The 27,986-nt window shown below is 58.0% G+C and overlaps 1 protein-coding gene across 2 annotated transcripts; it reads left to right on the forward strand.

The window, feature by feature from the left end:
• The first annotated feature begins 29 nt into the window (after positions 1–29).
• Positions 30–27,924, forward strand: MICALL1 (MICAL like 1). Of its 2 annotated transcripts, none has more exons than XM_082635006.1 (16): positions 30–549; positions 4,771–4,819; positions 5,259–5,400; positions 10,171–10,259; positions 11,377–11,519; positions 12,817–13,262; positions 14,823–14,880; positions 15,557–15,915; positions 17,365–17,774; positions 20,386–20,520; positions 21,132–21,258; positions 21,395–21,485; positions 21,632–21,705; positions 24,729–24,843; positions 25,014–25,060; positions 26,111–27,924. In XM_082635006.1, the coding sequence occupies exons 1-16, from the start codon at positions 404–406 to the stop codon at positions 26,230–26,232; spliced, it is 2,553 nt and encodes an 850-aa protein (XP_082491132.1). In that variant the 5' UTR covers positions 30–403; the 3' UTR covers positions 26,233–27,924. The 2 variants fall into 2 exon arrangements, with proteins under 2 accessions (XP_082491132.1, XP_082491131.1); XM_082635005.1 differs by having other exon boundaries at positions 31–549; positions 17,365–17,780.
• The last annotated feature ends 62 nt before the right edge of the window (positions 27,925–27,986 follow it).

Consider the following 27,986-nt stretch of genomic DNA (forward strand, 5'->3'; position numbering starts at 1 on the left):
CGCTCCCCCGCGGCGGCGGGCGGGGACCGAGGCCAGCGGGACGCCCGCGCCCGCGGCCGGCCCACAGCGAGGGGAGCGGGCGGCGGTGAGTAGGCGGCGGCCGGCCGGGCCGGGCCATTCGGGCAGCGGCTGCTCCGGCAGGTCCGGGCAGGGCCGGGCGGGAAGCAGGCAGCCGAGCCGGGCCCCCGCTCCGGAGCCCGAGCGAGGACTCCGAGGCCGCGGCCCCGCCTCCTCCCCGCCCCGCGCCCGCCGCTAGCGGGTCGCGCCCCGAGCTCCAAGCCGCGCCGGCTGGGCCGCGCAGGAGCCACAGCCGCAGCCGTAGCCGGAAACCGGCCCGAGCCGGGCCCAGGGTGAAGCCCGGTCCCGGCGGCGCCCGGAGCCGGGCCCGAGCCCCGCGCGGCTCATGGCGGGGCCGCGGGTCGCGCTGCTGGCCTGGTGCCGCCGCCAGTGCGAGGGATACCGCGGCGTGGACATCCGCGACCTGAGCAGCTCCTTCCGGGACGGCCTGGCCTTCTGCGCCATCCTGCACCGGCACCGGCCCGACCTGCTGTGAGTGCCGGGAGGGCGGGCGGCCGGCCGGGGCGCAGGGCGGCGCGGGCTCGAGCTGGGGACCCCCGCCCCGCTCAGTGACGCGGAGCCGGGGCGGCGGCAGGCGCCGCCCCCAGAGGCCGAGGCTCCCACCCTCCCGCGGGCCCCCAACGCCTCGCGGAGACCCTCTGATCCAGTGCACCCCTCCCCCACTTGGCCTCTTTGACCCCGCCCACTGGAACACAGCCCGCCCCCCATGCTGGTCTTTCTGCTGAGGCCCTGGCCCCGCCCACAGGGCACTGATTTCCGCCCAAGGGACACCGAAGCCTCCAAGGCCTTTCCTCTTTGAAGGAGCACCGAGCCCTCCTCCGGGACCCTGGGCCTTTCTTACACTAAACTCTTAAACAGGCACTCTGAGCAGCCCCCTCCACGTGGGGCATGGAGGCCTGTTCCCTTTGTGGGGCCCCCTGGCTTTGATTCCCCCATGCGATCATGTTTCCAGGGCACTAGCACTGTGCCTGGCACAGAGGAGACCCTAGGTTAATAGAGGTCAGATGAATGGATGTAACCCCCTCCCCATTAGTACACAGACCTGTCTCCCCAGGTGTGTGCCCCATGACCCTGCTGTCCTCAGTGGGGCAGGGAGGCTGAGTGAAGACTCCTAGGGTCTGACCTACAGCCCTAATGGGCTGCTCCAGGGTGTGAAATGGCCTCTTCTTGCCCCCAGGTGCCCAGTAAGGTTCCATGGGAAAATTTATTCAGACCCCAGAGCAGTTGACTTGGTGTTTCTATCTCAGCTCCCTCTTCCTTGGGCCCTGGAACCTCTTCCATTCATCCATTCATTCATTCATTCATAAAACACTGAGTGCATGTTTATCTGGCAGCTGCCATTCCTTGTACTTCCGGTTTCATCTGCAAATTGGGGACAAGAGTCATGGTCCTTGTCTGTCTTGCTTACAGCCCCTTGGACAGGGCTCCCCAAGCCTGACAGGGTCTGGAGTCTTTGTATGTCTGTTCCACCTCCAGACCTGTGCTCCCCAAAGACAGCACCTGGGAGGCTTTGATGAAGGAGGGAAGGAAGGGAAGGATTGCCTCAAGGATTCGATGGTGTAGATGCATTTAGTTTATTCTGTACCATGTAGGTGGTGGGGTGGGCCCTGGAGGAGAGGGTTTTGGGGGGTGTGGATGCAGAAGTGAACGAGATGAGGTGGAGATGTAGGTGGGCTGCTGCCTCTTGTGGGGCCTGTGACACGGGGTAAGGGGGCTCAGGAGCCGGGCCTTGAAGGTTGGAGAAGGAGGGCACCCAGATTGGACCCACACATTAGAGCGGAGGGCTCAAGGGGTCTTCTGTTTTGGCTGGGGGGCAAGTGGTGAGGCAGGGTTGGCCAGTGTGTGACAGGACTTAGGTGTCAAGCTAAGCCACGCAATGGACCTGAGGCTGCCAGCACAAAGCGCAGGCTGCTTGGTTTCTGGTCCACTCCTCCATGTCTTAGGTGTGCAACCTTGGGAAAATCACTGGATTCCTCCAGACATCAGTTTCCTGGCCAGTAAAGGGGGGTTGATAGTAAGACCTACCTCACAGGATTGTTGGGAGAAATTAAATGGGACAATGAACATTCAATTAACATTAGTTATTATAAGTAGTGTTATTAGGCAGGAAGGGATGATGAGAGTGTCTCACTCCTTCGTTTATTCCACAAGTGTCTGCAGAGTTATACTCTGTGCTGGACACTGTGCCTGGTAATGGAAATAGCTACTAACCAACCAAGAGGCAGACCCCACACAGTCTCCCACGGCCTATGGGGGAAGCAGTGCTGATAACTACACGTGGGAAGTGCTGTATCAAAGGGCTAGGTTGGGAAGGCCTCCCAGCCGTCACATAAACTTCAAAGAGAGAGCAGGAGCCGGGTCAGGGCCGAGGGAAGGGCATTCCCGGCAGGGGGGACCACCTGAGCAGAGACACAGGCGGCACTGTTGGACTCCATAGCACAGGACAGGGAGGGCTGGGAGATGTGGCTGGGCCAGAATGCTTAGGGCTTCCTGCTGGCTAAGGAGGGTGGATGGGGCCACAGGGAGGGATGTGGCTAGAGTTCGTGTGGAGCGGAGGGGGCTTCCCTCCTGAGAAGAGATCCAGAATCAGGTCCAGGCATTCATTTGCAAGGCAGGCCAGCATCTGAGCTGCCAGCCCATTGCACGGGAGAAAAACTGAGGCCCAGGTCCTATATGAGGCATAGAGAGGACGTCGGCGATGGCTAGGAGGATCTCCAGGAGAGTAGGGCTGGGGTAGGGCGAGGGCAAGCACCATCTTCTAAAGTTGTTTCTGACTTCTCGAGCTGTGGGCTCATTCCCCCTCCTCAAATCTAGGCATCTTTAAGCTCCCTTGAGGGACCATGTGGGTTTCATGTTTGTGCTCCTCATCTCCCCCAGAGCCAAAGAGAACTTCCCAGCCTTCGAAAACTCTCAGAAAATATGTTTCCAAAGCCTAGATGTTGATTAGGGACGAAGGTAGGGGAGGGAGAAGTGGAGGAAAAATCGTAGCATCGTGGGGACCTTTACAGTTTTCACGCTGTTTCCGGCATTTATGCATTCAGTAGACATTTATGGAGTGCCTACTAAGTACCGGGCACTGTGGAGGGTGTTGAGTGCACGCCGTGAACAAAATGTGACCCTAGCCTTCTAAGAACACTGCTGGGAGACTGAAATAAAGGGCCCAGACAAGCTGCTTTTGTCTCATTCGGCCTCAGAACAAGCTTTTGTTGGGGGCTGGGCTGGTGTCACAGTGTCCCCGAGGTTTAGAGAGGTTGTGTAGCTTGCTCGGAGTCACACTCTTATGCAGTGGCCAAGCAAGGGGAGGAGTTCGGGACCCAGCTGAGGGGAGAAGGAAGTGGTCTGGCCAGAGGTGGCAAAAGGGGCTGAAGTGCATACACAATCCCCTCCCCAGTCCACTCGGGCCTTTTGGCCTTGGGCATCTCCTGGGGTTTGCAAACTACCCCTTCCTGCCTTGGCCCACGGTTCACTGTACCTTGATCTCTGCCTGGAGAAGTTAGCAGGCAGGTGGGCAGGAGGAGGAGGGCTCTCTTGTGTCTGTGAGGCCTGCCTCTAACAAGCCTGGTCCTCCCCACCAGCCTGGGAGGTGGTACGAGGGCTTCCCCTAGTTTGCAGATGGGAAAACGAAGGCCACAAGGACTGCCGACCCGCCCAAGGTCACGCAGCCTGACCTGGAAGAACAGGGCCTGGGACCCAGACTTTGGAGGCCGTACTGCCTTCTCCGGCCTCTGGGCCCACGTCTCAGGCAGTCAGGCTGCAGTTTCCAGCCATAGAAGGACAAGGCTTGGGGCGGGTGCACCCAGGAGGCTGCTGAGCAAGAAGGCTGGGTCTCCTCCGCTGGTTTCAGCCACTCCAGCAGCTGGAGCCAGGAGGTGGGGAGGGGAATAAATAAAAGCTAGGTTACTCCGGCAGGCCCTGCCACTTCTCACCTGTCCCAGCTTAGGAACTGGGACACCCTTCACTGCTCCCCAAAGGATGGTGCCCCCAGGAGTGGCCCAGCAGGGTTGGCCGACCGTTCAGTGCGAGCAGCTCTGGAGAATGTACTATTTCCAGGCTGGTTCAGACTTGTTCTATTCCTGGCACCATTGAAACAACATTCCTCTTCGGCCTGGGTTAGGGTTTCAGCAAGTTGGTGTGGCTTCTCCAGGTTTGTGACATGCAGTGGAAGGAACAGAAATGTGGATTCCCAGGGCGGCTTCCTCTTCCCGGGGTGGCTTCCTCTCTCTGGGCCTCAGTGTCCCTATCTGTAAAGTGGGGTAAATACCTGCCAAGTAGAGTTGAAAATAAATTCAAGACAGGAGCTCAGCCCAGTGCTCAGCGTGAGGTCAGCAATCTGTGGGTGTCCTTGTTGTCATCAGCATTGGTCCTGGTCTTAGTTTTGTCTTTGCCACTGAGTCAGGACATGGCTTCCTGGGGGTTAAACTTGAAGCTGGGGCTTTTCAACCCCGCCCCTTCTGAGTGATTTCCAGCCTCTGCTCGGAGGCCCCCGGGGGCCATGTGCTCATTCTCTGCCCGACCTGGCAGCCCCCGCTCTATTAGCACGGGTTCCTTGTCTCAGTTTCCTCCTCCACAGTCCACAGACCCCTCCCCCAACCCTGCTGAGACCCAGGCTGGCTGGGATGTGGTCACCTCCACTGGTCACACCCCTGCCCCAGCCCTCTCCTCAATGCTCCTCCCCCACTTTGTCTCTTGCAGAGACTTTGATTCACTTTCCAAGGACAATGTCTTCGAGAATAACCGTTTGGTGAGTCCCCCAGACAGATGGAAGCCCACGAGGCTGTGTGTTTCGGGAGGGTGTGTGTCGGAGGGCAGGGGTCTTGCAGGGCAGGAGCTGAGGTGAGGGGCTCGTGGACCAGCTCCCGGAGCAGCTGCCTTGCACTGGGGCTCTGGCTGCTCCTCTCCCCACCCCCTGCTCCCCTCTGGCCCACTTGTGCCTGGAGCACCAGACCTTCCCCTTCTCCAGGTCACAGTCACCCCTGCCCTCATCCCCCTCATCCCGCTGAGCAAAGCTCGGTCTATGCAGAGTGGCGCCCACTGACCCTGCCTCATCTTCCTCTTCCTGCTTGTGACTGCTTCTGTGCAACACTCATCCTTCTCCCACCCCTGCACCTGCCCCCCACCCCACACGTTTCCCCCCCCCGCCTCAAACCTTCCCCCACCCTGGCATCTGCACCCCCCCCCAGGCCTTTGAAGTGGCTGAGAAGGAGCTGGGAATCCCTGCCCTCCTGGACCCCAGTGACATGGTCTCCATGAGTGTCCCTGACTGCCTCAGCATCATGACCTATGTGTCCCAATATTACAACCACTTCGCCAGCCCTGGCCAAGGTGAGAGGTGTGCAACCCTTCAGGGAGGCTGGCCCTGGGGGTGGGGCATGTGTCACACTGTCTTCTGAGCTGCAAACAGGCACAGGGAGGCAGCTCATCATTCATTCACTCACTGAAATATTAATTGAGTAAAATAACACTGTGCTGGGCCCGTGGGGTACAGCGGTGAAGGAGATCGCTGCCTTCGGGGAGCTCATAGTCTGGCGGGGGAGACAGACAGCAAACGTGTGAACCAGTAACTGAGTGAAATAATGTCAGAGGAGGGAACTCCCTGGTGGTCCAGTGGTTAGGACTTGGCACTCCCAGTGCAGGGAGCCCGTTGAATCCCTGGTCGGGGAACTAAGGTCCCACAAGCCACTTGGTGTGGGAAAAATTAAAAAAAAAAAAAATAATGTCAGAGGAGACAAAGCAGGATGAGTTCATCCGCTGTCTGTGAGTTCACCTCTGGCACCCACCCTCACTTCCTGTTTGCAGACACCTCCCTGGGTTTTTTTTCCTCCAGCAGGGAAGCCGTCCTGTAGGGCTCTTGTGCACCAGCTTCCCCAGCAGTGACCTTCAGGGCCTGAGAACTAAGAGGCTGGGGGATTGTGTGGGGTGGGATAGGGCGGCGGGGGTGGGGGGATGGGAGGCTGCAAGGGTATTTCTCTGCCCTGAGTCAGGTCACTGGGTGGCTACTGAGCCTCCTGCCTGGAGAGTCCCCATGTGGAAATCTCTCCTGGGCCTTGTCTTCCGCAGAGAGGAAATGGGCTCAAAGAGGGGAAGGGAGGAGCTCAAGGTCATACAGCAGGAAAACCAAATTCGGGTGTCCCGACTCCTGTGCTGTGTCACTGCTGTCGGGGGTCCTCTGGGGGTGGGCACCTTGCCCCTCCGCTGCCATGTCAGTCCTTCCTCCAGCCTCTGCTCTCCATGTGGACAATCTCAGCCCATCTCTCTCTTTTTTTTTTTTTTTTGCGTTACGCGGGCCTCTCACCGTTGTGGCCTCTCCTGTTGCGGAGCACAGGCTCCGGACGCGCAGGCCCAGCGGCCATGGCTCACGGGCCCAGCGGCTCCGCGGCATGTGGGATGGATCTTCCCGGACCGGGGCACGAACCCGTGTCCCCTGCATCGGCAGACGGACTCTCAACCACTGCGCCAGCTGGGAAACCCTCAGCCCATCTCTTAAAAGTATTCTAGGGCTTCCCTGGTGGCGCAGTGGTTGAGAGTCCGCCTGCCGATGCAGGGGACACGGGTTCGTGCCCCGGTCCGGGAGGATCCCATATGCCACGGAGCCGCTTGGCCCGTGAGCCATGGCCTCTGAGCCTGTGCGTCCGGAGCCTGTGCTCCGCAACAGGAGAGGCCACAACAGTGAGAGGCCTGTGTACCGCAAAAAAAAAAAAAAAAAAAAAAAAGTATTCTAGGAAGTACGGATTTTTGTTTTTCTTACCAGGAGTAAAACATGCTTACTGTAGAAAATTAGAGTATAGAAAACATAAAAATTAAAAGATTAAAATAATCTGTTACTCCCCATCCCCCCCATAATACTAGGGATTAATATTATAATTGAACAAATAACATTATATGTATTTTACTAGAAATAAAAATGAAAGTATTTCTCAACCGCTGAGTGTCTGGTGAGAGGCAGCGTGGACTGAACGTTTTTGCGCTGCCATTTACTGTCTGGGTGACAGTGGGCCACAGGGTCACCTCTCGGCTTAGGGTCCCCTTTGCAGTGAGGATAAGAACAGCGCCCATCTCACAGGGTTGATGGGAGTAAATGAGGAAGAATGACCTGTGTCTGGCCCTTATTGAGGACTCAAGGTTACTATTATTATTACTTTTTTATTCCATTGGTTAGAATTTAGCTTGCTCACCTAGAATCACAATTCAGTCTTATCTTCTGGAGGGTTCCCTGTGGCCAAACCCCAATGTCCCTCTACTAAGCTCTTCTCTGGAGGGCCTCCTTCCGGGGACCTGCGGGGTGGGCAGGTGGGGCAGGGCCCTTGGTAATACTGTCGGTGGTGCCCACTTTGTTCCCAGTCCTCACCAGGCACCCTGGGGGTGAGGTCACCCTGGTGGCCCAGCTCCCCGTGCTCTGCCCGGGGCGAGAGCACCCCCTGGGCCTGTGGGGAACTCCTGTCGCTAAAGTCACAGCTTGTGCTACCATACGGCTTGGCCCCTAAATGCAAACCATTTTTATCCCACCTGCTGCTCAACCAGAGGAAATGCGGCGAGGTGTTCCAACGCTGGAGGCGAAGCTGGCTCTTAGGCTCCCCCTGTTCTGTACTTTCTGGGGGAGGGGAGGGATTTCAAGGGTAATTCTGACCAGGCTTGACTTTCACTGGACTGGGTCACCTTGGAAGCTGGCCGTGGCTGAGACAACACCGTGCCGTGCTCTCCTTTCATCTTGTGCCAGGCTCCGTGGAGGCCGGTGACCCTGGGCATGTCAGCTGACCCCTGACCTCCAGGAGCCACAGCCTAGTCTGGAACCAGAGTGTGACGGAAGGAAGCCCAGTGGCTGAGGGACTCAGAGGAGGGGTACCTCCCCCCTCCCAGGGTGACAGGGGTGGTGTCATCAGGATGAAGCCCAGTTTCTTAGCAGGGCCCCTGAGGGCCTCTCCCCACTTAGCTTAAGCCACTCACTGCCCCAACTGTAGTCATACTGAATTTCTTGTGCTGCTTTGAATATATCACATTCCTTTACTGCTAAGCCTTTCTTCTTGGTGATCCTCCAGTCCCTGTCCCCACCCCCCATGCTCTGGCACATTCTTTGCTACTCATCCTCTCACCCCACATTTTGCCTCCTCCAAGCAGCCTGCCCTGATATACTCCAGGTGCTCTTATAGCCCCCTGCCCCGTGGTGAACATATAAGACTCTGGTCATAGTATCTCAATTACTCCCTCTCCCCTGTAGACCTGCTACATGACTCCAGCACCTGGCACTTACTCATTCATTTAACAAATATTTATTTCGCCTCTACTGTGTGCCAGACACTGTGCTAGGTGCTAGGGAGAGAGCTGAGAACGATACAGACTCACAGAGCTTTCAGTCTAAAGGATGGGGGAGGGAGAGAGAGAACAAAGTAATTAATGTAATTGCAGATGAGTCCGATAAGGAAACAAAATAAGGTAATGGTATAAAAAGCAGCGAGAGGAGGAAGTGGCTATTTTGGGTGAGTAGTCATGGAGGGCTTCTCTGAGGAGGTGACATTTGAGCTAAGCCTTGAACAAGGAGGAGAAGGAGGCCATGTGAAGATCTGGGGAGGAATATTCCAGGCAAGGGGGCAGCAGGGGGCCTGTGTGCTCCAGGGGAGTGAGGGGGAAGGAGGAGGTGAGGCCAGGGTCAGGGTGGGGGTAGGGGGTGGGGGAGTGGGGTAGCGGTGGTGGTAGGGAGTGGGCCCAAAATTTTTGACCATGACTCATGGTAAGAAATATGTTTCCCATTATAATCCATGTTCATGTACATATATGTCACTGAAACAAGTTTCAGGAAACGATTCTTCCCCTTAAAACATGAGATGCCCGCAGATATTTCCTTCTAATTCGTCTTTACAATATGCTGGTTGCAGTCCACTCAGTTGATTTCAGGGTCCGTTAATGGATTGTGACCTGAGGTTCTGGCAATGCTACCTTAGACCACAGTTAGGAATTTGGATTTTTTTTTTTTTTTTTTGGGCCGGGCCTCACAGCTTGCAGGATCTTAGTTCCTCAACCAGGGATCCAATACAGGGCCACCTGCATTGGAAGCGCCTAACCACTGGACCACCAGGGAATTCCCTGGATTTTATTTTTAAGAATTAACATACAGTAGTATTGATTTTTCTTTTGGTATACAGTTCTCTGAATTTGGGGGTTTTATTTTAATCACTGGGTACAGAGTAGGCGCTTAGTGGATATTTGCTGAAGTAATGACGGAGCAGAGTCGTGGAGGAGGCGGGTGGGCTGGGCGGTGGGTTTCTTCTGGTTCGAGGGCGTCCAGGCAGGGTTCCGGGCCGCACCTGCCCACTTGGGCTTGTGTGGGGAAGCTCCTTGGCCCCAGGGAGCCAGCCTATCTTCCTGAACCTTCAGGCCAGCGCCATGTGGTTCCTCTTCTTTCCTTCCCTTCACCCGTTCAGCCTCGTGAGAAGGAAGCTCCCCGTCCTTTCACATGTTGGGCACTGATGGTTCTGTGCTTGTCCTCGTGCCTTATTTTATTTTATTTTTTTAAAAATAAATTTATTTATTTATTTTTGGCTGCGTTGGGTCTTTGTTGCTGCGCGCAGGCTTTCTCTACTTGCGGTGAGCGGAGGCTACTCTTTGTTGCGGTGCGTGGGCTTCTCATTGCAGTGGCTTCTCTTGTTGCAGAGCATGGGCTCTAGGCACACGGGGTTCAGTAGCTGTGCCTCGGGGGCTCTAGAGCGCAGGCTCAGTAGTTGTGGCACACGGGCTTAGTTGCTCCGCGGCATGTGGGATCTTCCCAGACCAGGGCTTGAACCCGTGTCCGCTGCATTGGCAGGCATATTCTTAACCACTGCACCACCAGGGAAGTCCCTGGTGCCTTATTTTTCACGCTGCCCTGTGCGGTGGGAGTCACTGTCCCGCTTTGCGGAGGCCTGGCAGGGTTGGGTAGCTTGCTCTTGGCGCTTAGTTTGGAAGGAGGCATCCCCTGCCTGTGTGAAGTGGGAGCCTGGTCCCACTGCGTCCGTGGTCTGCCCTCAGGTGGTAGCCATGGAGCTCAAAGCTCAGGCCAGGTTGGGCCTCCTGGACCTCCAGGGTCTCCAGCTGCCTCAGAGTCTCTTTCTGGTCTCTTGGCAGCTGGGGTCTCATCACCCAGAAAGGGCCTGGCAGCATCCTCCCCGCCATCCAAAGCACCCACTCCCGCGGAACCAGGAGACAGGGCTCAGGTAGGCAGATGCCAGGGGTGGGCAGGTGGGGTGGGGGGACAGCTGCCACTGCCGCGTTCAGCGGGTGTTCTTCGTCCCTTTCCCTTTGGCTTTGGGACTAGATTCTTACAGGCCAGGCCAGGGCGGTAGGAGCAGGGGATGGCAGGCCTGGGAGGGGCAGAGGGCATCCACAGCACTGACTCTCCATCATGGGACTGACAGGACTCACCCATGCAGTACAGCACATTCTCCCCTTGATTCCCGTGAGACAGAGCTTTAAACTTCCTAGCGTGATTCTGCTTAATCCTCTCAACAACACTGGGAGGTGGGTATTGTGTGTCCTGACGTACAGGTGAGGAAACTGAATCTCAGAGAGGTTTGGTCATTTGTTCAAGATCTCTCAGCTGGGAATTGGGGGCCGCACTGCCAGCCCCCTGCTCCAAGATGCTTAGGGGGTGACACCAGTGTTTCACATCTGGACAGCACTTCACAGTGTGCAGAGGGCGTTTCCCACCTACTCCCAACTGCGCCTTGCTGGAGGACCTCTTGAGGGACAGGGAGCCCAGCCCATGGTGGGTGCCCAGTGAGCATGTGCAGGGCTGAGACAGGCAGGGGTTATAGGATTCCATTTGGCAGGTAGGAGCCCAAGGCTCAGAGACGAAAACAGCTTGCTCAAGGTCACAGTGCTTAGAAGCTGAGAAACTTGGACTTAAATCTGCTTGGTTCTAGTTGGGGGGACAGAGAAGGCAGACGAGGTGGGCCTAAGAGGGCAGCCACCTCTCAGGCAAGTCCCCACCTGTGGGGACGGGAGAGGGACAAGAGCAGCACAAGCGAAGGGATTATACAGCTGGAAGCTGCCTTTCTGGCGGAGAGGGCCCCAGAAACTGGAAGTCTGGATTTTTATGTTTCCATCCTGACGCAGTGACCTTGAGCAAGTCTTTCCCCCTTTCTGGACTTCAGTTTCCTCATGTACAAAACAGTGCAGTCCCCACCCTCTGCCCTTCTGGGGCTCTGATGGAGTGTGTTAGCACTGTGCACTCTTGGGAGTGGGAGTAGGGCGGGGAACAGGGAGTGTTCTTGAACAGGAAGGCTGGTGACCCCAACCCCACCCCCAGTCTGCCCACCCTATTCCCTGCAGGGCGATGAGTGCTCCTCGGGCAGCCTGTCAGAGCAGGGCGCCCACCGGACCCCCAGCAGCACGTGTGCGGCCTGCCAGCAGCACGTGCACCTGGTGCAGCGTTACCTGGCCGACGGCAAGCTGTACCACCGGCACTGCTTCCGGTGAGCGGTGGGGGACCCTGGGGGGGTCAGGGAGCTTCCCTAGATTCAGCACCATGGTGTGCCAAGCCCCTTGGCAGGCTCGTCATGCTGGAGCATCTTGCTTTTCCCTGTTTTACTGATGACAAACGAAGGCCTCGTGAGGGGAGACTTGGTCAGTCACAGAATTAGAGACAGAAAGAGGGGCAGAGCTCTTTGGAACTAAGTAATGATGATTAAGGAGCAGAATGTGCTCTAAAAGCTGTTGAAAAAAGAAAGCATTTTGAAAATCTTATTTTATTTTTATCTTTTGTTTTTTCTTCCTTTTTTTTTCTTTCCTAAAGAAAGCAGTTAAAAAAAGAAATCATAGTAACAACTTGCTTTCAGTGTGTGGCTCCCAGGGGAAGCCAGAGAATGTATGAAAACGTTTTATATGTTAGAAACAAAATCAGCAAAGAAAATTGAATAGTCCATGGAAACCAGTGACTGGGAGTTATAGTGTGTATTCAGTTGTGGTTTAGAGTATGTGTGTGTGTTGTGTGTGTTGTGTGTGTGGTGTGTGTGTTGTGTGTGGTGTGTGTGTGTGTTGTGTGTGTGTTGTGTGTGTGTTGTGTGTTGTGTGGTGTGTGGTGTGCAGTGTATTCGGTGTGTATGTGTGGTGTGTGGGGTGTGTGTGTGTGTGTGTGTGTGTGTGTGTGTGGTGGCTGGACCTGGAACCCCAGGCACCTGATTGCAAAACTGAGGGGGAAAAATCTCGAAGAAGGGAACCACTGCACAAACACAGTCACGTCTGGCCATCAGGGCAGTGTTTTAAATACTTTTTATGGTGACATACATTTGACACTGTGACCAGTTGTAAGTATATCCCTGAAATCAAACTTGTATGAATAGATGCACAACTGGAATTAGAGTCTCATAAAACAAGTGTGATACATTCTGATATATCTTATTTTATTCTATTTCATAACAAAACAAAACAAAAAAACCTGGTTGGTTGAAAACCACTAAATTGATTTCTTGAGCCACTAATGAGTGGCAGCCCACACACTGGATGGAACCTCCGTTGGAGCTGGGGGAACCCTTGCTTCCTCTTGCAGCAGAAACTGAAGGCGTGTTTCACAATTTATGTTGCTGATTTCACATGGTTTTATTGTTCTGCTATGATTCTGACGTTTACCCTTTTTCTTTTCCGCTGGGAAGTTCTGGGTACTGAGACAGGATCCAGGCTGGCAGTTGGGAGGAGGGGTAGCCAGCACCCTGGGCCGGGCTGCCTGGCTAAGTTGATCCCCCCATCCCACCCCACCCCTGTTCTCCCTGGCAGGTGTCGGCGGTGCTCCAGCACCCTACTCCCCGGAGCTTACAAGAGTGGGCCAGAGGAGGGCACCTTCGTGTGTGCGGAGCACTGCGCCAGGCTGGGCCCCGGTGGGCGGTCAGGGGCCAGGCCCACACTCCCCCCACAGCCAAAGCAGCAGCAACTTACAGAAGAAGCCAAGGATGTGGAGAGAGGCGGCCCCAGCCCTGATGCGGCTGCAGGGGCTGAGGTGGACGTACCCAAGGCCAGTCCCGAGGGCCGACCCCAGATCCTCACCAAGCCCCAGGTTTCCGGCAAACCACAGGAGCTGGCCAGCACCCCGGGCAGCCGCCCCACACCTGCCCCCAGGAAGGTCTCTGAGAGCACAGCCCTGATGCTCCCCACGCCCCGGCCCCGGTCCAGCCTGCAGCAGGAGAACTTGGTGGAGCAGGGAGGCGGCAGCGGCCTGGTGAATGGTGAGCAAGGGCCCGACTGGGGCTGGGCGCTTCCTGAGGTGTGCCTGGCGTTTAAACGTACACGTGCCTGGGAGTATTCATGGGGCCGTGCTGTCTGTGCCTGTGTGTGCTGTGGATGTGCTGGGGACGACTGTGGTGCTGAGGTTATTAATTCACGCAGCAAATAGATACTGAGGCCCCTCGGTGCACGCTCTGTTCTCCATGCTGCGAGGGCACAGATCCCTGCCCCATTCTGTGTGCCCAGGATGTGTGTCCTTTTGTGTCCATCTTGTGTGCTTCAGTTTCGGGGTGTGGGGAGTGTACATCATGTGTGTCTGTGTCCCGAGTGTGTCTGGTTCTGTGTCCACACTCAGGTGACCTCCCCTCCCAGCCCAGCCTGTGTGCTTGTCCACATCTGGATGTCTGGCAGGGGACAGCTCAGGGGCTGGGGGTAGGGGAGGGTGTGTCCCTGGTCAGATGGGCCCCTGGGGCACTCCCCAGGCTGGCCTGTTCTGCAGTGGAGACCCCTGCCTCACCCCTCATTGTCAGACCTTCCCACATGACCTTCCTGGGCTTCCATGAGCTCATGGAAACATGGTTCCTTGTAACCTGAGACGTGCTGGTCAACTCTTTATCAGAGGAGGCCCAGGGGAGGGAGACTCCCAGGGTCTCCCCCTGGGACTTGTTCATTCTGTTCCGCACTCGTGGAGGCCCGTTCCTGAGCTGGGCGCTGGGGATAGAGATACTGTGCAGACCTGTTTGTGCCTTTGAGGTGCTGCCAGTCTCGAGGGAGAGATGGACACAGACATGAGGATTTTGGTAGAATGCAGATGTCTGTTAAGATGGGGGAGCAGAGGCTATGGTGGGATTCACGGAGGACACTTGGGAGTCAGGGGAGGCTTGCAGGAGGAGGTGACCCTGGGGCTGAGTTGAAACAATATTTCCTGCCCACTTTGGGGAAGTGTCAGAGGGGCACTTGGGTTCCCCCTTCTTTTTTTAAAAAATAAATTTCTTTATTTATTTTTGGTTGCCGCGCATGGGCTTCCTCTGGTTGTGGGGAGCGCGGGCTTCTCATTGTGGTGGCTTCTCTTGTTGAGGAGCACAGGCTGTAGGCGCGCAGGCTTCCGTAGTTGTGGCTCGCGGGCTCTAGAGCGCAGGCTCAGTAGTTTTGCGCACGGGCTTGGTTGGTCCGCGGCATGTGGGATCTTCCCAGACCAGGGCTCGAACCCGTGTCCCCTGCACTGGCAGGTGGATTCTTAACCACTGCGCCACCAGGGAAGTCCAGGTTTCCCCCTTCTTAACTGAAATACGAATGGGGTCTCTAGGTGTCCTGGCCTTGCCCCTTTGACCTTCTCTACCTGTCACCTTTGTTATTTATCCAATCTCCCTGAGTGCTGGGCTGGGGAGGTACGGGGATACAGGTGAGGTTGCCATGGCCACCTGGAGTCCATGACCTTCCAGGTGGGATGGAAGGGCATCCTTGGTAAGGCAGGCACTTGGGCTGGCTCCCTGGGTGCCCCACTGTGCTGCCCGGCTCACAGCTGCCCATGAAGACCTGTTTCACTCTCCTTTCCCATGTAGGGAAGCTGCATGAACCCCCCATCCCCAAGCCCAGAGGGACACCCAAGCTGTCAGAGAGGTATGCTGGCCCTGAGGGGTTTCAGGGCCCTGGTAGGGGGAAGGGGAGTACCCTGGGGTCTGGGTGGGTAACAAGGCCACATGATCCGCCAGCTCACCCTCCCGAGAAGGGGTGGGGCTCATCTCTGGGGGCAGGAGCCTGTGCCCACATCCCCTTCCCCGTGGCTCCCCTGGGACCCCCTCTCTTGTGGGCAGCAATGCCTGGTGGAGACGGCTGCCTCTGGGGTCCCTTCACCCCTCCAAGCCTCCACTGCCTGTGGAACGAGGGAGGCCTAGGCCTCGCCCCTAGAGTCGTCGTGCAAATCAGCAGCAGAGTATAGAAGACCCAGCAAAGCTCAGCTGTACACCTGGCTCAGATCCTCCAGCTCTGGGAGCCTGTGTCACAGGCGAGGACATCGATTGCCAGCTGTTCTTTGGGAGCTGTGTTTCCCCTGTATGGTCCATGAGAGAGAAGGCGGGGGAGAGAGAGACAGAGACAGAGGAAGGGGAAGAGAGAGGCCCCCCTCTTTCTGTTTCAACTCTGGGCCCAGACTGGCCCCACTGGGCTGGGGTGGGAGAGGAGAAGGGTGCAGTTTCTCATCCACCCCCTTTGGGCTGCACTCAAGACTGTCTGGGGAGAGAAGGACACTGCCCCCCTTGCCTCCTAATGGTTTCTGCTTCTTCCTGCCTCTGTCCAGGACACCAGCCCCCAGGAAAGACCCCCCATGGATCTCACTGGTGCAGGCAGAGCCGAAGAAGAAGCCAGCCCCCCTGCCCCCGAGCAGCAGCCCCGGCCCGCCGCCCCCGGGCCGGGACAGCAGGCAGGTGGAGAACGGAGGTGTGCATGAGGTGGCTGGCCCGGAGCCCAAGCCCTACAACCCCTTCGAGGAGGAGGAGGAAGAGCCCCCAGCTGCACCCCGCCCAGCCACCGGCCCCGCCCCGACTCACCCGGAGTCCACACCCAAGTCCCTGCACCCCTGGTATGGCATCACGCCGACGAGCAGCCCCAGGACAAAGAAGCGCCCTGCCCCCCGAGCACCCAGTGCATCTCCCCTTGGTGAGTGCCGTTCTCGGGAGCTCTCCTGACAGCTGGGACTCTGGGGTTGGGCACCTGGGTCAGCCCAGGGCCGGGGAAGGGCACGTGGTGCCACAGGATCCCCTCCAGGCCAGGTGCCGTGTGTGTCATGTCTGTCCTCAATCCTTGAGCAAACCTGTGAGGTAGGTGTCATACCCCATTTTGTAGGTGAGGAAACTGAGGCACAGAGAGGGTAAGTGATTTGCCCAAAGCCTCACAGCGCTTAAGCAGTGGAGGCAGGATTTGAAGCCAGACTCCTGACTATACTCTGAACCCTTTGTAACCCACCTCACAGGGCTGTTGTGAGAATTAAACGTGTTATCCATCGATGTGCATGACACCGACTCAGGCTCGCGGAGAGCGCTGGGCAGGGGTTAGCTCCAGCCCTGCCCATCTAGTCACTCTCCTCCAGTGGCCAGGCACCTCGGGCTCTGCCCTGGCTGCGTGGCACGGGCGCTAGTGTCTCTGAGCAGTCCCTCCCCTGTGTCTGTCCTCCATCTCCCCATCTGGGATATGGAGGTGGTGGGCCAGCTCCCAGGCGCTGTGCCTCCCTCCGCCCAGCCCACCCTCTCACCGTCTTGCAATCTTCTCGGGCCCTGTGCCTGGTCACCTTCCACCACGGCTGGGATCCAGCTGCCTCTGAGACCTCAGTGGGAGCCCCTCAGACAGTGGGTCCGAGGGCACATTAGAGATGGCCAGAGGCCGGTGCTCAGGTGGCCCAGGCCCCCCTCTCCGGCCCCTGCTGGTGCCCTGGGACCCTCCATCTGAGCATGGTGGGTCAGTTGATTGGAGGTGATGGGCGGGTGGGAGATGCAGCCAATGGGATGAGCTCTGAGTCGGACACAGCTTGGTCCAATCCCACCCCTTCTCCTCTCTGAGTCTGTTGCTTCCCTGGGAAAGCACAGATGATACTCTGAAGCATGGTGTCCCTCAACGCATGAGGATGAAACTGGCATGGGGCAGTGCCTGGCCTGGTGCCGGCCACCGCCAGGGCTGCCTGCTTCTCCATCTCCTGCTGCCCTCCCTCCCACCTCTGCTCGGGTCAGAGGCAGAGAAGGCAGACGGAAGCAAGGCTTTTTTTTGGCCTTTTCAGTTTGGCTTTGCTTTGGGTCACATCAGACATGGGAGGGGAAGTGGAGGCTGCAGCCACGCGGGATGAGGAAGCGAGGGCCGTAAGGGAACCAGGGCTATGACGTGCCACGAGGTGCACGCCAGAGCCCGAAGAGCGCAGGATGAATTGGGATGATTTGTCTGCCAATGACCTTGGTCCAGTCACACCTTTGCTGTCCTCTGGGCTCTTGCCTGTCTGGATGTGGAGGACTTGGGTTGCCAGGGCCTGCAGCTCTGTCGAGAGTGGAGCGTGTTAGGTGAGGCCAGAAGGCCTGACTGTGCCCCCTCACGTGGCACCCAGTTGTGTGTGTGTTTGTACAGCTCTCCACACCTCCCGCCTGTCACACTCGGAGCCACCCTCAGCCACCCCATCGCCAGCCCTCAGTGTGGAAAGCCTGTCATCCGAGAGCTCCAGCCAGCCCCCAAGTGAGGAGCTTCTGGAGCCGCCAGTTGTGCCCAAGAGCTCCTCAGAGCCTGCTGTCCATGCCCCTGGCAGCCCTGGGACCTCGGCCAGCCTCTCTGCCAACTCCTCCCTGTCCTCCTCTGGGGAGCTGGTGCAGCCCAGTGTGGACCGGACACCTCAAGCCAGCCCTGGCCTTGCCCCCAATACTAGGGGCAGCCCAGGTCCCCCTCCAGCCAAGCCCTGCAGTGGCGCTGCTCCCACCCCTCTCGTGCTGGTTGGAGACAAGAGCCCTGCGCCTTCCCCTGGAACCTCGTCCCCGCAGCTCCAGGTAAAGGTGAGTGCCTCACCCTCGCTAAAGACTGCTGTCCTGTCTAGTGGCCGTGGACCTGGTCTCAGGGCAGGGTCTCTGACCCTTCCATCGTTGCTGGCCCTGACTTGTTGGGTGACCTTGGCTGTGCCCGTCTACCCATTCACCACTCCATTCATTTGAGGCACAGCTCCACCTCTCTATCCTTTCATCCGTTAGCCAGACCTCCTGTCCATCTGTTCACGTCTCCACTTGCCTGGTCTTCCATGTCTTGAGGCGTCTAGCTCTTATTTACCTGCCTAGCACATGCACGTGCCCATTTGGGACGCATCCACTAGCCACCACTTAAACCACACATCCTTCTGTTCACCCTTCCATTCGCTGAGGTCCTATTTGTGCCAGACCCTGGCACAGTGGCATTGAGACCCTGTCCTTGCCCTCTAGGAGCTCACAAGCTGCTCAGGGAGACAGGCCTAGATGATTGTTCTACAAGGCCACCTGGGGTAGAGCACAGAGGGGAGGGGATGACTCCCTTCTTGGGGTCATTTTCCTTCTCCAGAGACCTCAGTCTCCCCTCCTATAGAATGGGGCAGATGGTGTTCATTGAGCCCCTCCTGTGTGTATGGGCTGGCCTGGGCTCCAGAGGTGAGATGACCGTGGTGATCCCTGCCCCCCAGGTGCTCACAGCCAGGTCGGGGTAGGGTACTGGGATGACTGTGCCTTGTGTAGAGTTTGTTTTTGGGGGGGACGGGTAGAGGAGGGGTCGGCCCTCAACAGGCAGAGGGCCGAGGAAACAGCTTTACTGGGTGCTTCTCTTGTGTGCCACTGCAGGGGTGCGGACAGCCCGTGCTGTGGGCTCCCCTTCTCAGGCCCCTTCCCAGGCTGGCCCCGTGCTCCATCCCCTCTGGGGGCTGCAGTGGGCACGAGGAGGGTCTGCTGGACACCCATCCCTGGGAGCTCGTTTTCCACTTGACCTCTGTGGCTGGTGAAGCACTTGTTTCTCAGTGTCACGCCAAGAACCAGAGGTCACCAGGGGTCAGGACATTCCTCTGGGAACCTAGTTCATGAGGGGGCCTCTCCTGCCACCAGAGTCCCTTTGCGCCACCAGGTTCTGATTCTGCATTTTTTCCCGTACTCTGCAGCCCTCTCAGGGCCCGGCTGTAGTCCTGGTCTGACCGACCTGACAGAGGAAAAGCCTGGGGAGGAGCCTGAGCTGTTGGTCTGTGCACCTTTCAAATGCCACTTAACCTTCCCTGGCCTGGGCAACCACCTCCTGTCCAACTCTGTCACCACCTGCTGTGTGATGTGGAGAAGGCCCATCCCATCTCTGGGCCTCAGGATGCTCTGAGGAGCCCCAGGGTTCCTTGCTGTGGGAGGTGGGGGAGGGAGTTGATTTTGGACGCCCCTCCCCTTCCCCCTACAGGCAGCTGCCTTTCAGTATGTTTCCTGTCCCCAGGTCTGTGAAAGGTTGGTCTGAAGGAGTTCTGTGGCTGAGAACCCTTGAGGGACTCAGGGGCCTTTGGGCTGTTTGGCCCTGCTGGGCCCCTCGGGGTGTGACTGTGGAGGGTGTGGGCAGAGCCCACGAGGACTTCCTCCTACGGCGCCCCATCCCTTACCCTAACCCCAGGATTCGGAGAGAACCCGAGACACTGGGGGCAGGAGATAGGCAGGCCCCTTGGGCGGGTGCTGCCCTGTGGGGCCCAAACTATCACCCTGCTGCGCCTGGACTCCGGCCTGGCACTTTCCTTGCTTCAGATCCCAGGGCAACTGCCAGCCTGAAGGAATCTCCCCCAGGCTGGCACAGGTGAGGTGAGCGGGGCTCCTCCCTCCTCCCCCCAGCTGTTGGAAAGCCCGGTAAATACTCCTGGGAACACTCCATGGCCTCAAGTGATGCCTGGGGGAGGGTGGTTGGAAGATGCTGGCACTGCCCACGTGGCAGGCAAGGCCTGTCCCAGTGGGGGGCCTGCCCGGCTCTGCTGGCCTCAGGACAGGGATTACCCCAGAAGGACAGAAAAGTGCAGAGCTAGGGGGCAGCAGAGGATGGGGGTCTTCCCTGGGCAGGAAGGGAGTTACCTTCCTCCTCCCTCTAGTGATAGGGGGTTCCCTGTTTTTGCTCTTCCTGGCTGGGGGACCCTGGGCAAGGAGCTGAACCCCGGAATCCCCGCTGGGAGAGGGGTGGTTGTGAGGCCTGGATGAGCTACTGTAGCTCTGTCCCTCCCTAAACTGCATGTCCTGACCACTGCCCCCAGCGCCGGAGGGCTGCCCCAGCCTGAAATAGAGTCTCACTGCAGCTTGGGCTCTTGGGAAGAGCGTGACCTTGAGCCAGTTACTTAACCTCTCTGAACTTGAGTTTACTCAGCTGTAAAATGGGCACGACACTACCCACCTTGTGGAGTGGTTGTGAGAATTGAACAGGAATGTAGAGAAGTATCCAGTGCAGCAGCAGCACACGGGAGGCGCTGGGAAGTGGAAGTGTTTGTTGAATGACTGAGTTCCTCAGAGACTGGCAGCTGGGGGATTCTCTCTCTGCCTGATTCCTACCGCCTGCTTTCCATGGTCCCATGTGATCAAGCTGCCTGGGTCTTACTGACCCCTCCCTGACTTATCTTCTGCCACGTCTCCCTGCCTTTAGTCTTCCTGCAAGGAGAATCCTTTTAACCGGAAGGCATCACCCACAGCGTCCCCAACCGTAAAGAAGGCCACCAAGGGCTCCAAGCCAGCGAGACCGCCTGCCCCAGGACACGGCTTTCCGCTCATCAAACGCAAGGTACAGCTGGGAGCCCCAGACACCTGGGCCCGGGCCCCCTCCCTTGGCTGCCTCAGGCTTCCCGTGGGACTCTGCCACAGGATGGGCTGCCTGGGCAGCTTCCCTCAGATGCTGGAGGGGGGCATGCTTGGGAGGCCCAGCTGGGAGATTTATTAACTTGCAGCCAGGGGGATTTTGAGCAGATTAGCTGCTCTGACCAAAAGCATTGGGTGATGCATTTAAATTGTTACTAATAATAGTTCAAGGATCGAAGCGTTCACATGACATACTTAAACAGCTTAGAGTGTTCTCAGATTTCTCTCTCTAATAGGGTCACTTTCGCACATTGTGATATATTTTCTGGAGTGGCAGAGGAGGGGAGGAAGTTGCCTGAGAGAAGCAGGAAGTTGTATCGCCCTCTGGGCATGCCTGTCTGCGCTGGGACCAGGGGCATGGCAGGGGCGTGGCTGTCCCTACACCCACCCCTCGCCACACCAGGGTGTGGGATGGAGCCAGGGCGCAGGGCTTGTGGAGGCCAGTGCTGGCTGGAGAGAAGAGGGAAGCTCCTGTTCCTGGCGGCCAACAGGTGGGAGGGCGGGCTGACCTTCAGGTAACTGGGTGCTGTCGGGCAGGTTCAGGCTGACCAGTACATCCCTGAGGAGGACATCCATGGAGAGATGGACACCATCGAGCGCCAGCTGGATACCCTGGAACACCGTGGGGTCCTGCTGGAGGAGAAGCTGCGTGGTGGAGTGAACGGTGCGGGAGCTGCGGGGGGCCTGGTGGGTGGAACTCGGGTAGGGGGAGCCTCTCTTCCAGGGTAGGAGCTGCCGTGGCCCCTTTGAGGGTTGGGGACTGCCCCCAGCCCTGGCCTCAGTGGACATCTGGTTTCCAGAGGGCCGTGAGGATGACATGCTGGTGGACTGGTTCAAGCTTATCCACGAGAAACATCTGCTGGTCCGGCGGGAGTCCGAGCTCATCTATGTGTGAGTCCTTGCTCCCCTGGGCTCCCGGCTCCTCTCCCCAGGATCCACAGAGCTTAGGCCTGGGAATCTTCACCTTCTTCCCTTATCAGTGACAGCACAGGGCAGGCAGCCGCAGAACTAACAGTCACCTTATTCCCACCTTCCAGCTTCAAGCAGCAGAACCTGGAGCAACGCCAGGCCGACGTGGAGTATGAGCTCCGATGCCTTCTCAACAAGCCAGGTGAGTGTGGCCACACCCACTCCCCAGACACCTGCCCTGGGACCTGGCGACATGGAGGAGTGGGCTGGGGAGTGGACAGACCGGGCCCTGATGGGGATGCACAGGCAGAGTCTGGGGACAGGCCAGGAGGTGCTGTCTGGGTCATAACAGGTGAAAAATAAGCTCAAGCCAAGACGGGAGAGGGAACAGCATGGCCAGTGCGGGGCTGTGACATTTGTGGTGTTGGGATGACAGGCCTGCAGAGAACACCAAGACCAGGAGCAGACTGGCTTGTTTTTGTTTTTGTTTTTTGTTTTTTAAGAAGATGTTGGGGGTAGGAGTTTATTAATTAATTTAGTTTTACTGTGTTGCATCTTCGTTTCTGTGTGAGGGCTTTCTCTAGTTGCGGCAAGCGGGGGCCACTCTTCATCGCGGTGCACGGGTCTCTCACTATCGCGGCCTCTCTTGTTGCGGAACACAGGCTCCAGACGTGCAGGCTCAGTAGTTGTGGCTCACGGGCCCAGTTGCTCCGTGGCATGTGGGATCCTCCCAGACCACGGCTTGAACCCATGTCCCCTGCATTAGCAGGCAGACTCTCAACCACTGCGCCACCAGGGAAGCCCCCCCTTTTTTTTATAAAGTATTTTTTTATTTTTTAAAATTTTATTTATTTTTGGCTGCATTGGGTCTTCGTTGCTGCGTGTGGACTTTCTCTAGTTGTGGCGAGCGGGGGCTACTCTTCGTTGCGGTGCACGGGCTTCTCATTGCGGTGGCTTCTCTTGTTGTGGAGCAAGGGCTCTAGGCGCGCAGGCTTCAGTAGTTGCAGCACTCGGGCTCAGTAGTTGTGGTGCACAGATGGGCTTAGTTGCTCCGAAGCATGTGGGATCTTCCCGGACCAGGGATCCAACCCGTGTCCCCTGCATTGGCAGGCGGATTCTTAACCACTGTGCCACCAGGGAAGTCTCGACTGGCTTGTTTTGGTACCCTCCTCCCCTGGAAGGTGTGGGTGGGCTCCTGGAGGGGAGGGGTCAGGCTCCAGGACCTAGGGCTGCCTTGCTGAGCGAGGGTGAGCAGGTACCTGTCCAGAGGCAGCTCTAGGCTCATGGCCATTAGGCCAGAGCATGGCAGGGCTCTGCTGGCGGGGGAAGGGCCAGTGGACGTGCCCCTGCACAGCGTGGCTCAGGGTGGGAGGGAGGGATGGGATGTGCTGAGAATGGAGGGGGGCAATGGGAGGATTGGGTGTGGAGTCACACAGTCCTGCGTTCTGCCGCTAACTTGCTGGGTGCCCTTAGGCAGCTTCCTTAGCCCCACCGAGCCTCAGTGGGTTCATGTGTAAGACAGGGATGAAGGTGCCCACCTGGGAGGGTATTCTAAGGCCCAGGAGCCAGTGGATGTGGAAACACTCTGTGCTCTATGAGGGGCTGATGGCTGATGGTTATTATGTGGCTGAGTTGGGGTCTGGCCATGACGTGGGGTGAGCACAGCTGTGGGCTGAGAGAGAGCACAGGACTGTGGAGTGTCCAGAGGCTGGAGCCAGGGCTTTTGACCACTTCCTCTGGCCCAGGTGGTAGGAATCGTCGTTCCCATTTAACAGATGAGGAAATGAAGAGCCAGAGAGGCTGAGAGTCTTGCACATTGGTGGTGGAGCTGGGCTTCTAGCCATGTCTCTGACTTGGGCATGTCCCTGCACACGCAGCCCCTCCTGCCGGCTGGGACAGTGGCCCTGCTTTTCCACGGACCAGGGAACTTGGGAGGCTGGATGTGACCCAGAGGCAGGAGTGTCCCTGAGGAAGTCACAGAATGTCCCAGCTCTTTGCTGCCACCTATGAATCACTCCCAAATCTCTGGAGGCTGGGGCGCGGCCGCCACTCAGCGGAAGCCGCAGCGACACCTTGTGGCCAAAATGGGGACAGCACCTCTGTACCCCAGGCCAGCCTGGCCCTGGGCTTTTTGTGTTGCTTCTCCAGTCCTCTGTGTGGTGGCAACACATCGGGGCTTGTCATCCTGTCCTGGTTGTTGCCTTTGGAGGGTGAGACTGGTTTATAAGGCCCCAGGTGGGCTGGAGATCCATAAGACACTGTAAGGGCTGTAGCTTGGATCAAAGCGTTCCAAGGCTGGCCGGGTACAAGCACTGGCTCCACCCTTGCTGTGTGACACTGATCAAGGACTTAACTTTCGCAAGCCTTGGTTTTCCCACACGTAGGTTGGGGACATAACTTACCCAGGCCCCAGATTTGGGAAGCAGCAGAGTAGCATTTGAACTGGGGTGGTGAGTCTGAAACCCACGTTGTCCCCAGAACTGTGCTGGGTCAACGGTTCCAGTTTTGGCAAGAGGATGTGGTAGGGGCAGATGTTGTGGAGGGAAGGTCAAGTGTGGGCATCCCTCCCCTGGGAGCCTGTGGGCTGGGTGAGAGGAATACCAAGGTGCAAGTGGGCCTCTGGGGGTGGCTCTGTAGGATGGCTCAGGTTCTTGAGAGGAGGCTGGAGGGGCAGCAGGTGTCTGAGACATCAGGGACACCTCCTGGCAGGGCTCCCTGCCCCCAGGGACCCCTCTAGTCCACCCTCCTTCATGGCATTAGATGAATGTCCCAATATGCCCCTTGGGTCACATTGCTTCTCCTGCATGAGGACCCCTGGGGTTCCCTGTTGTCTCCCCACCCCTGCCCCACTCTGGCCAGCTCGCCATTGGAGGCTCTCAGCAGCCCCAGCCTGAATCCTTCCCCAAGAAACCATCTAGTGAACATTTGTTGAATGAGTGCATGAACATAGCAGGAAACTCTCCGGCACGTGCTGTTCTCTGTTCTCAGAACACGTGTTGTGCTGGACCTCCCGGAGCCCCTTGGAGAGTTTCTTTGGTAGGCAGACTGGTATCCTTGGTCTCTCCTATGACAACCTTCATTTCTCCAAAAATTTGTAATCCCCACCCATCTGGGCCCCCTCCCTCAGAGTGTCCAGCATGGGGCTGGTCCGCAGCCACCCTTAGCACTTAGGTGTTAGTTCCTCGCTTCCTGGGACTCATGTCCCCAACTTTTCTCCTTGGGCAGAAAAGGACTGGACAGAAGAGGACCGGGGCCGAGAGAAGGTGCTGATGCAGGAGCTTGTGACCCTCATCGAGCAGCGCAACGCCATCGTCAACTGCCTAGATGAGGACCGGCAGAGGTGACGTGGCTGGGGGAGGGGTTCCCTGGGGCTTCCTGGGGACAGGGCCCTCACTGCCAGTCATCACAGCGCTACTTGCTTAGCCTGCATGGACTTGGAGTCTGGAGGGGCCTGAGAGATTACCTCGTCCTTCCTCCCATGGGACACTCAGCTTCCCGTTCTCATTTCAGGGAGGAAGAGGAAGATAAGATGTTGGAAGCCATGATCAAGAAGAAAGGTGAGGCCCTTCCTGGGGCTCTGGTGCACTTGAACTCCTGGAGGGTCGGGAGTAGGTTGAACAGAGGGTTGGAGTGGGCACTACAGGGACGGTGTGTGCAAACTCCTAGCCCCTGTTTTGCCAAGAAGGCCGTGTGTAGCAAGGCAGGTCAGCCTATGGCCAGGAGAGTGGGTGTGGGATGCCCTGGTGCCCACAGGGAAGACGGTGGTGTGTGGGAGCATTTCCCAGGGCGCGTCTGCCTTAAACTGTGCATTCCTCCTTGAGATCTGCAGCGGTCTAGGAGGGGTCTGTGGGACCAAACAGCAGGCCCTCCCGCAGATACAATAGTGCCTAGAATGGTTAAGAGAGCACTGGACTGGGAGGCAGCCCTGGGCCTAATCCTGGTTCCACCAGTGACTCATTTTGTGGCCTTGCGGTTAAGTCTGGGCTCCAGTTAGACTGGATTGCAGTCCCAGCTCTGGCACTTCCCAGCTTGGTGGCTTTGAGCCAGCCACTTCACCCCTCTAGGCCTCGCCCTCCTTGTCCATGGAATGGGGGTGATGGAGGCACCCACCTCCCGGGCATGTGCTGAGGATGACTGAGGTAATGTGTATAAAGCACTTAGTCCAGGGCCTGGCACCTGCAAAAAGCTCAGTTGGTGTTAGTCTGTTTCAAAACTCACATTTTCCTCGTCCATAATAAGTTAGGGGCTGGGCCAGATGATTTCTGAGGTCTCTTCTACCTCTGACAGTCAGTGTTCATGTTGTAACCCACAGAGCTGTGAGCACCGGCCTAGGGGAACCAAGCCTTTTAGAGATGAATGTCTGCCACGCTGTAGGGCTCCCCCATTGCTTTCACGGGCACTCGTCTCCCCATCCCTGCCAAACACTGGGAAGGGGTAGGGTCCCGTCCTAGAGACGAAGAACCGAAGGCTCAGAAAGGTGAAGGGGCGTGCCCACGGTTCCAGGAGAGGAGAGGTGGTAGCCGTGGGCTGAGCCTGTTGGCCAGCGCTCCTAGGCCATCACCACCACCCCCCGCCTGCCCCAATCGACTCCCCCCTCCCTTCTGCAGAGTTCCAGAAGGAGGCTGAACCCGAGGGCAAGAAGAAGGGGAAGTTCAAGACCATGAAGGTGCTGAAGCTGCTAGGAAACAAGCGTGATACCAAGAGCAAGTCCCCAGGAGACAAGAGCTAACAGCGCGGGCTGCCAGCTGGGGACTCCACCGCTCCTGGCTCGGCCCCCGGGCTGCGCTCTGCCAGGGACGCCCAGCTTCCCTTCAGGATCAGTCGAGGGGAAGGATGACTTAAGGGGAGGGAGCCTCTGGGTGATGGCCTCTCCCTCCTCAGGGTCCTCTGGCTCGTCTGGGCCAAAGAGTTTTCTTCCCTCTCCTCTGAGCCACCGGCAGCTGCGCCTCAGCACTGCCCAGCCTGGTTGTGATGACCCCAGATGCTGTGACTGACCAGGGAGCGAGCCGGCTCCTGGGTCCGGGGAGCGGCCGCAGCGGAGCACACCGGCCCCTCGTCCCACCCAGCACCTGGCCTGCCGTGCCGGGAAGCTCCTTGGTCCCTCTTCCCTTCTGTACCACGTACAGAGGGGAGCCTTACCTGTCAGAGTCTTTGGGTCTTTCTGCCCACGAGGTCGGCCTGGGGTGGACCTCTGGCCTGGGTCTCCCGCCCCTGCCCTGGTTCTGAGTCCCTGTCTTCCTTTCGGTGCAGGCGGCCCTGACTCTCTCCTCACTCAGGACCTCTATTTATGAAGTCTCTTAATTAAGTTCAAGGTAGTTACTGTGTCCTCAGACACGAATGGGCCTGGGCAGATCCCTCCCTCTGTTCCTCAGAGTTCTAGGAGCTTCCCTCATCTCCCCTCATTCTGTAGGAGGTCTCCCTGTCCAGGACACCGTGCTGGGGTGGGTGGGAGCCGAGTGCTGAGCCCCCTCAGGGAGGGTCCCGGGGAGGCAAGGCCCCAGCTGCAGTTCTGGCCCCTGCCCCTCAGCCAGATCAGCGGCAGGCGGGGCTGCTGCCGTGGTGCTAACCCTGGTCCTTTACCACGCTGCAGCCCGGCCCCTCCTGTAGGCTGTCCCTGCCACACCAGGGCTGGGGCACAGTGGACCCACTCCCAGGTGGTCTTCGCCAGCCTGTCGTCTCGCACTCGTCTGTTGTGTGTTCTCTCCCGACTTGTTGCTGCCGAAGGACTCATGGTCGCTCAGCCCCTGGGATGGCTGTGGGAGCGGAGGAGCCGATGGGGGCCACCACCTTCCCCCAGGGAGTGTGCCCAGCAGCTCTTGGTCAAAGCACTGTTGCTGTAAGCTATTTCCGGGGTGCCTCTAGGGCCCCCTTCCCTCAGCACACCTATGGGGAGAGGTCGCGCTGTATTAACTTGAGAGGGTTTCCTCCCCGACAATGAATGGAGGCCACCTCAGTCGCCAGCGCCCTGTAGCCTCGAGGCGCCTTCCCCTCGCCAGGCCTGCCTTCTTCCCTGCCTCTGCCAGGCCTCGAGGCTGGCATCTCTGCTTGCCCAGGAGGGCGTGGAGGGGCTGTCCACCGCCAGGGGCCCTGGCCCTCACTGCCTGCCCCCCGGGCAGGACCCCTTCCTCTGCAGGGACAGGTGGCTCCCGCGCCTGTGCAGCCCCCGGCCGCCTCCTTCCTGACATGCCTGTTGACCTGCAGCTGGGGTCACCAACTCCAGCGGCAGGTGACGCACATGAACCGGGCTGGGTGTGTCCTGAGGGAAGGCCCCGACACCCGGGTGGTGGGGACTGGGGTGAATAGGGGTGGATACACCGCAACTAGAGGGGAAGTTCTCCCTCATTTAAGTCGACTGTAGCCTGTGGGATGTGGGCCCAGTGGGGCCATATCTTTTCATTTTTCAAGAGAAACTGGAAATCCAGATGGTGCGTGTGTGTGATTTGTAAATGTTGGCAACTGATCCGAATTTAAATCAAGGGTAGG

The sequence above is a fragment of the Mesoplodon mirus genome, assembly GCF_964341445.2.
Source record: "Mesoplodon mirus genome assembly, chromosome: 11".
In the NCBI taxonomy this organism is placed as follows: Eukaryota; Metazoa; Chordata; class Mammalia; order Artiodactyla; family Ziphiidae; genus Mesoplodon; species Mesoplodon mirus.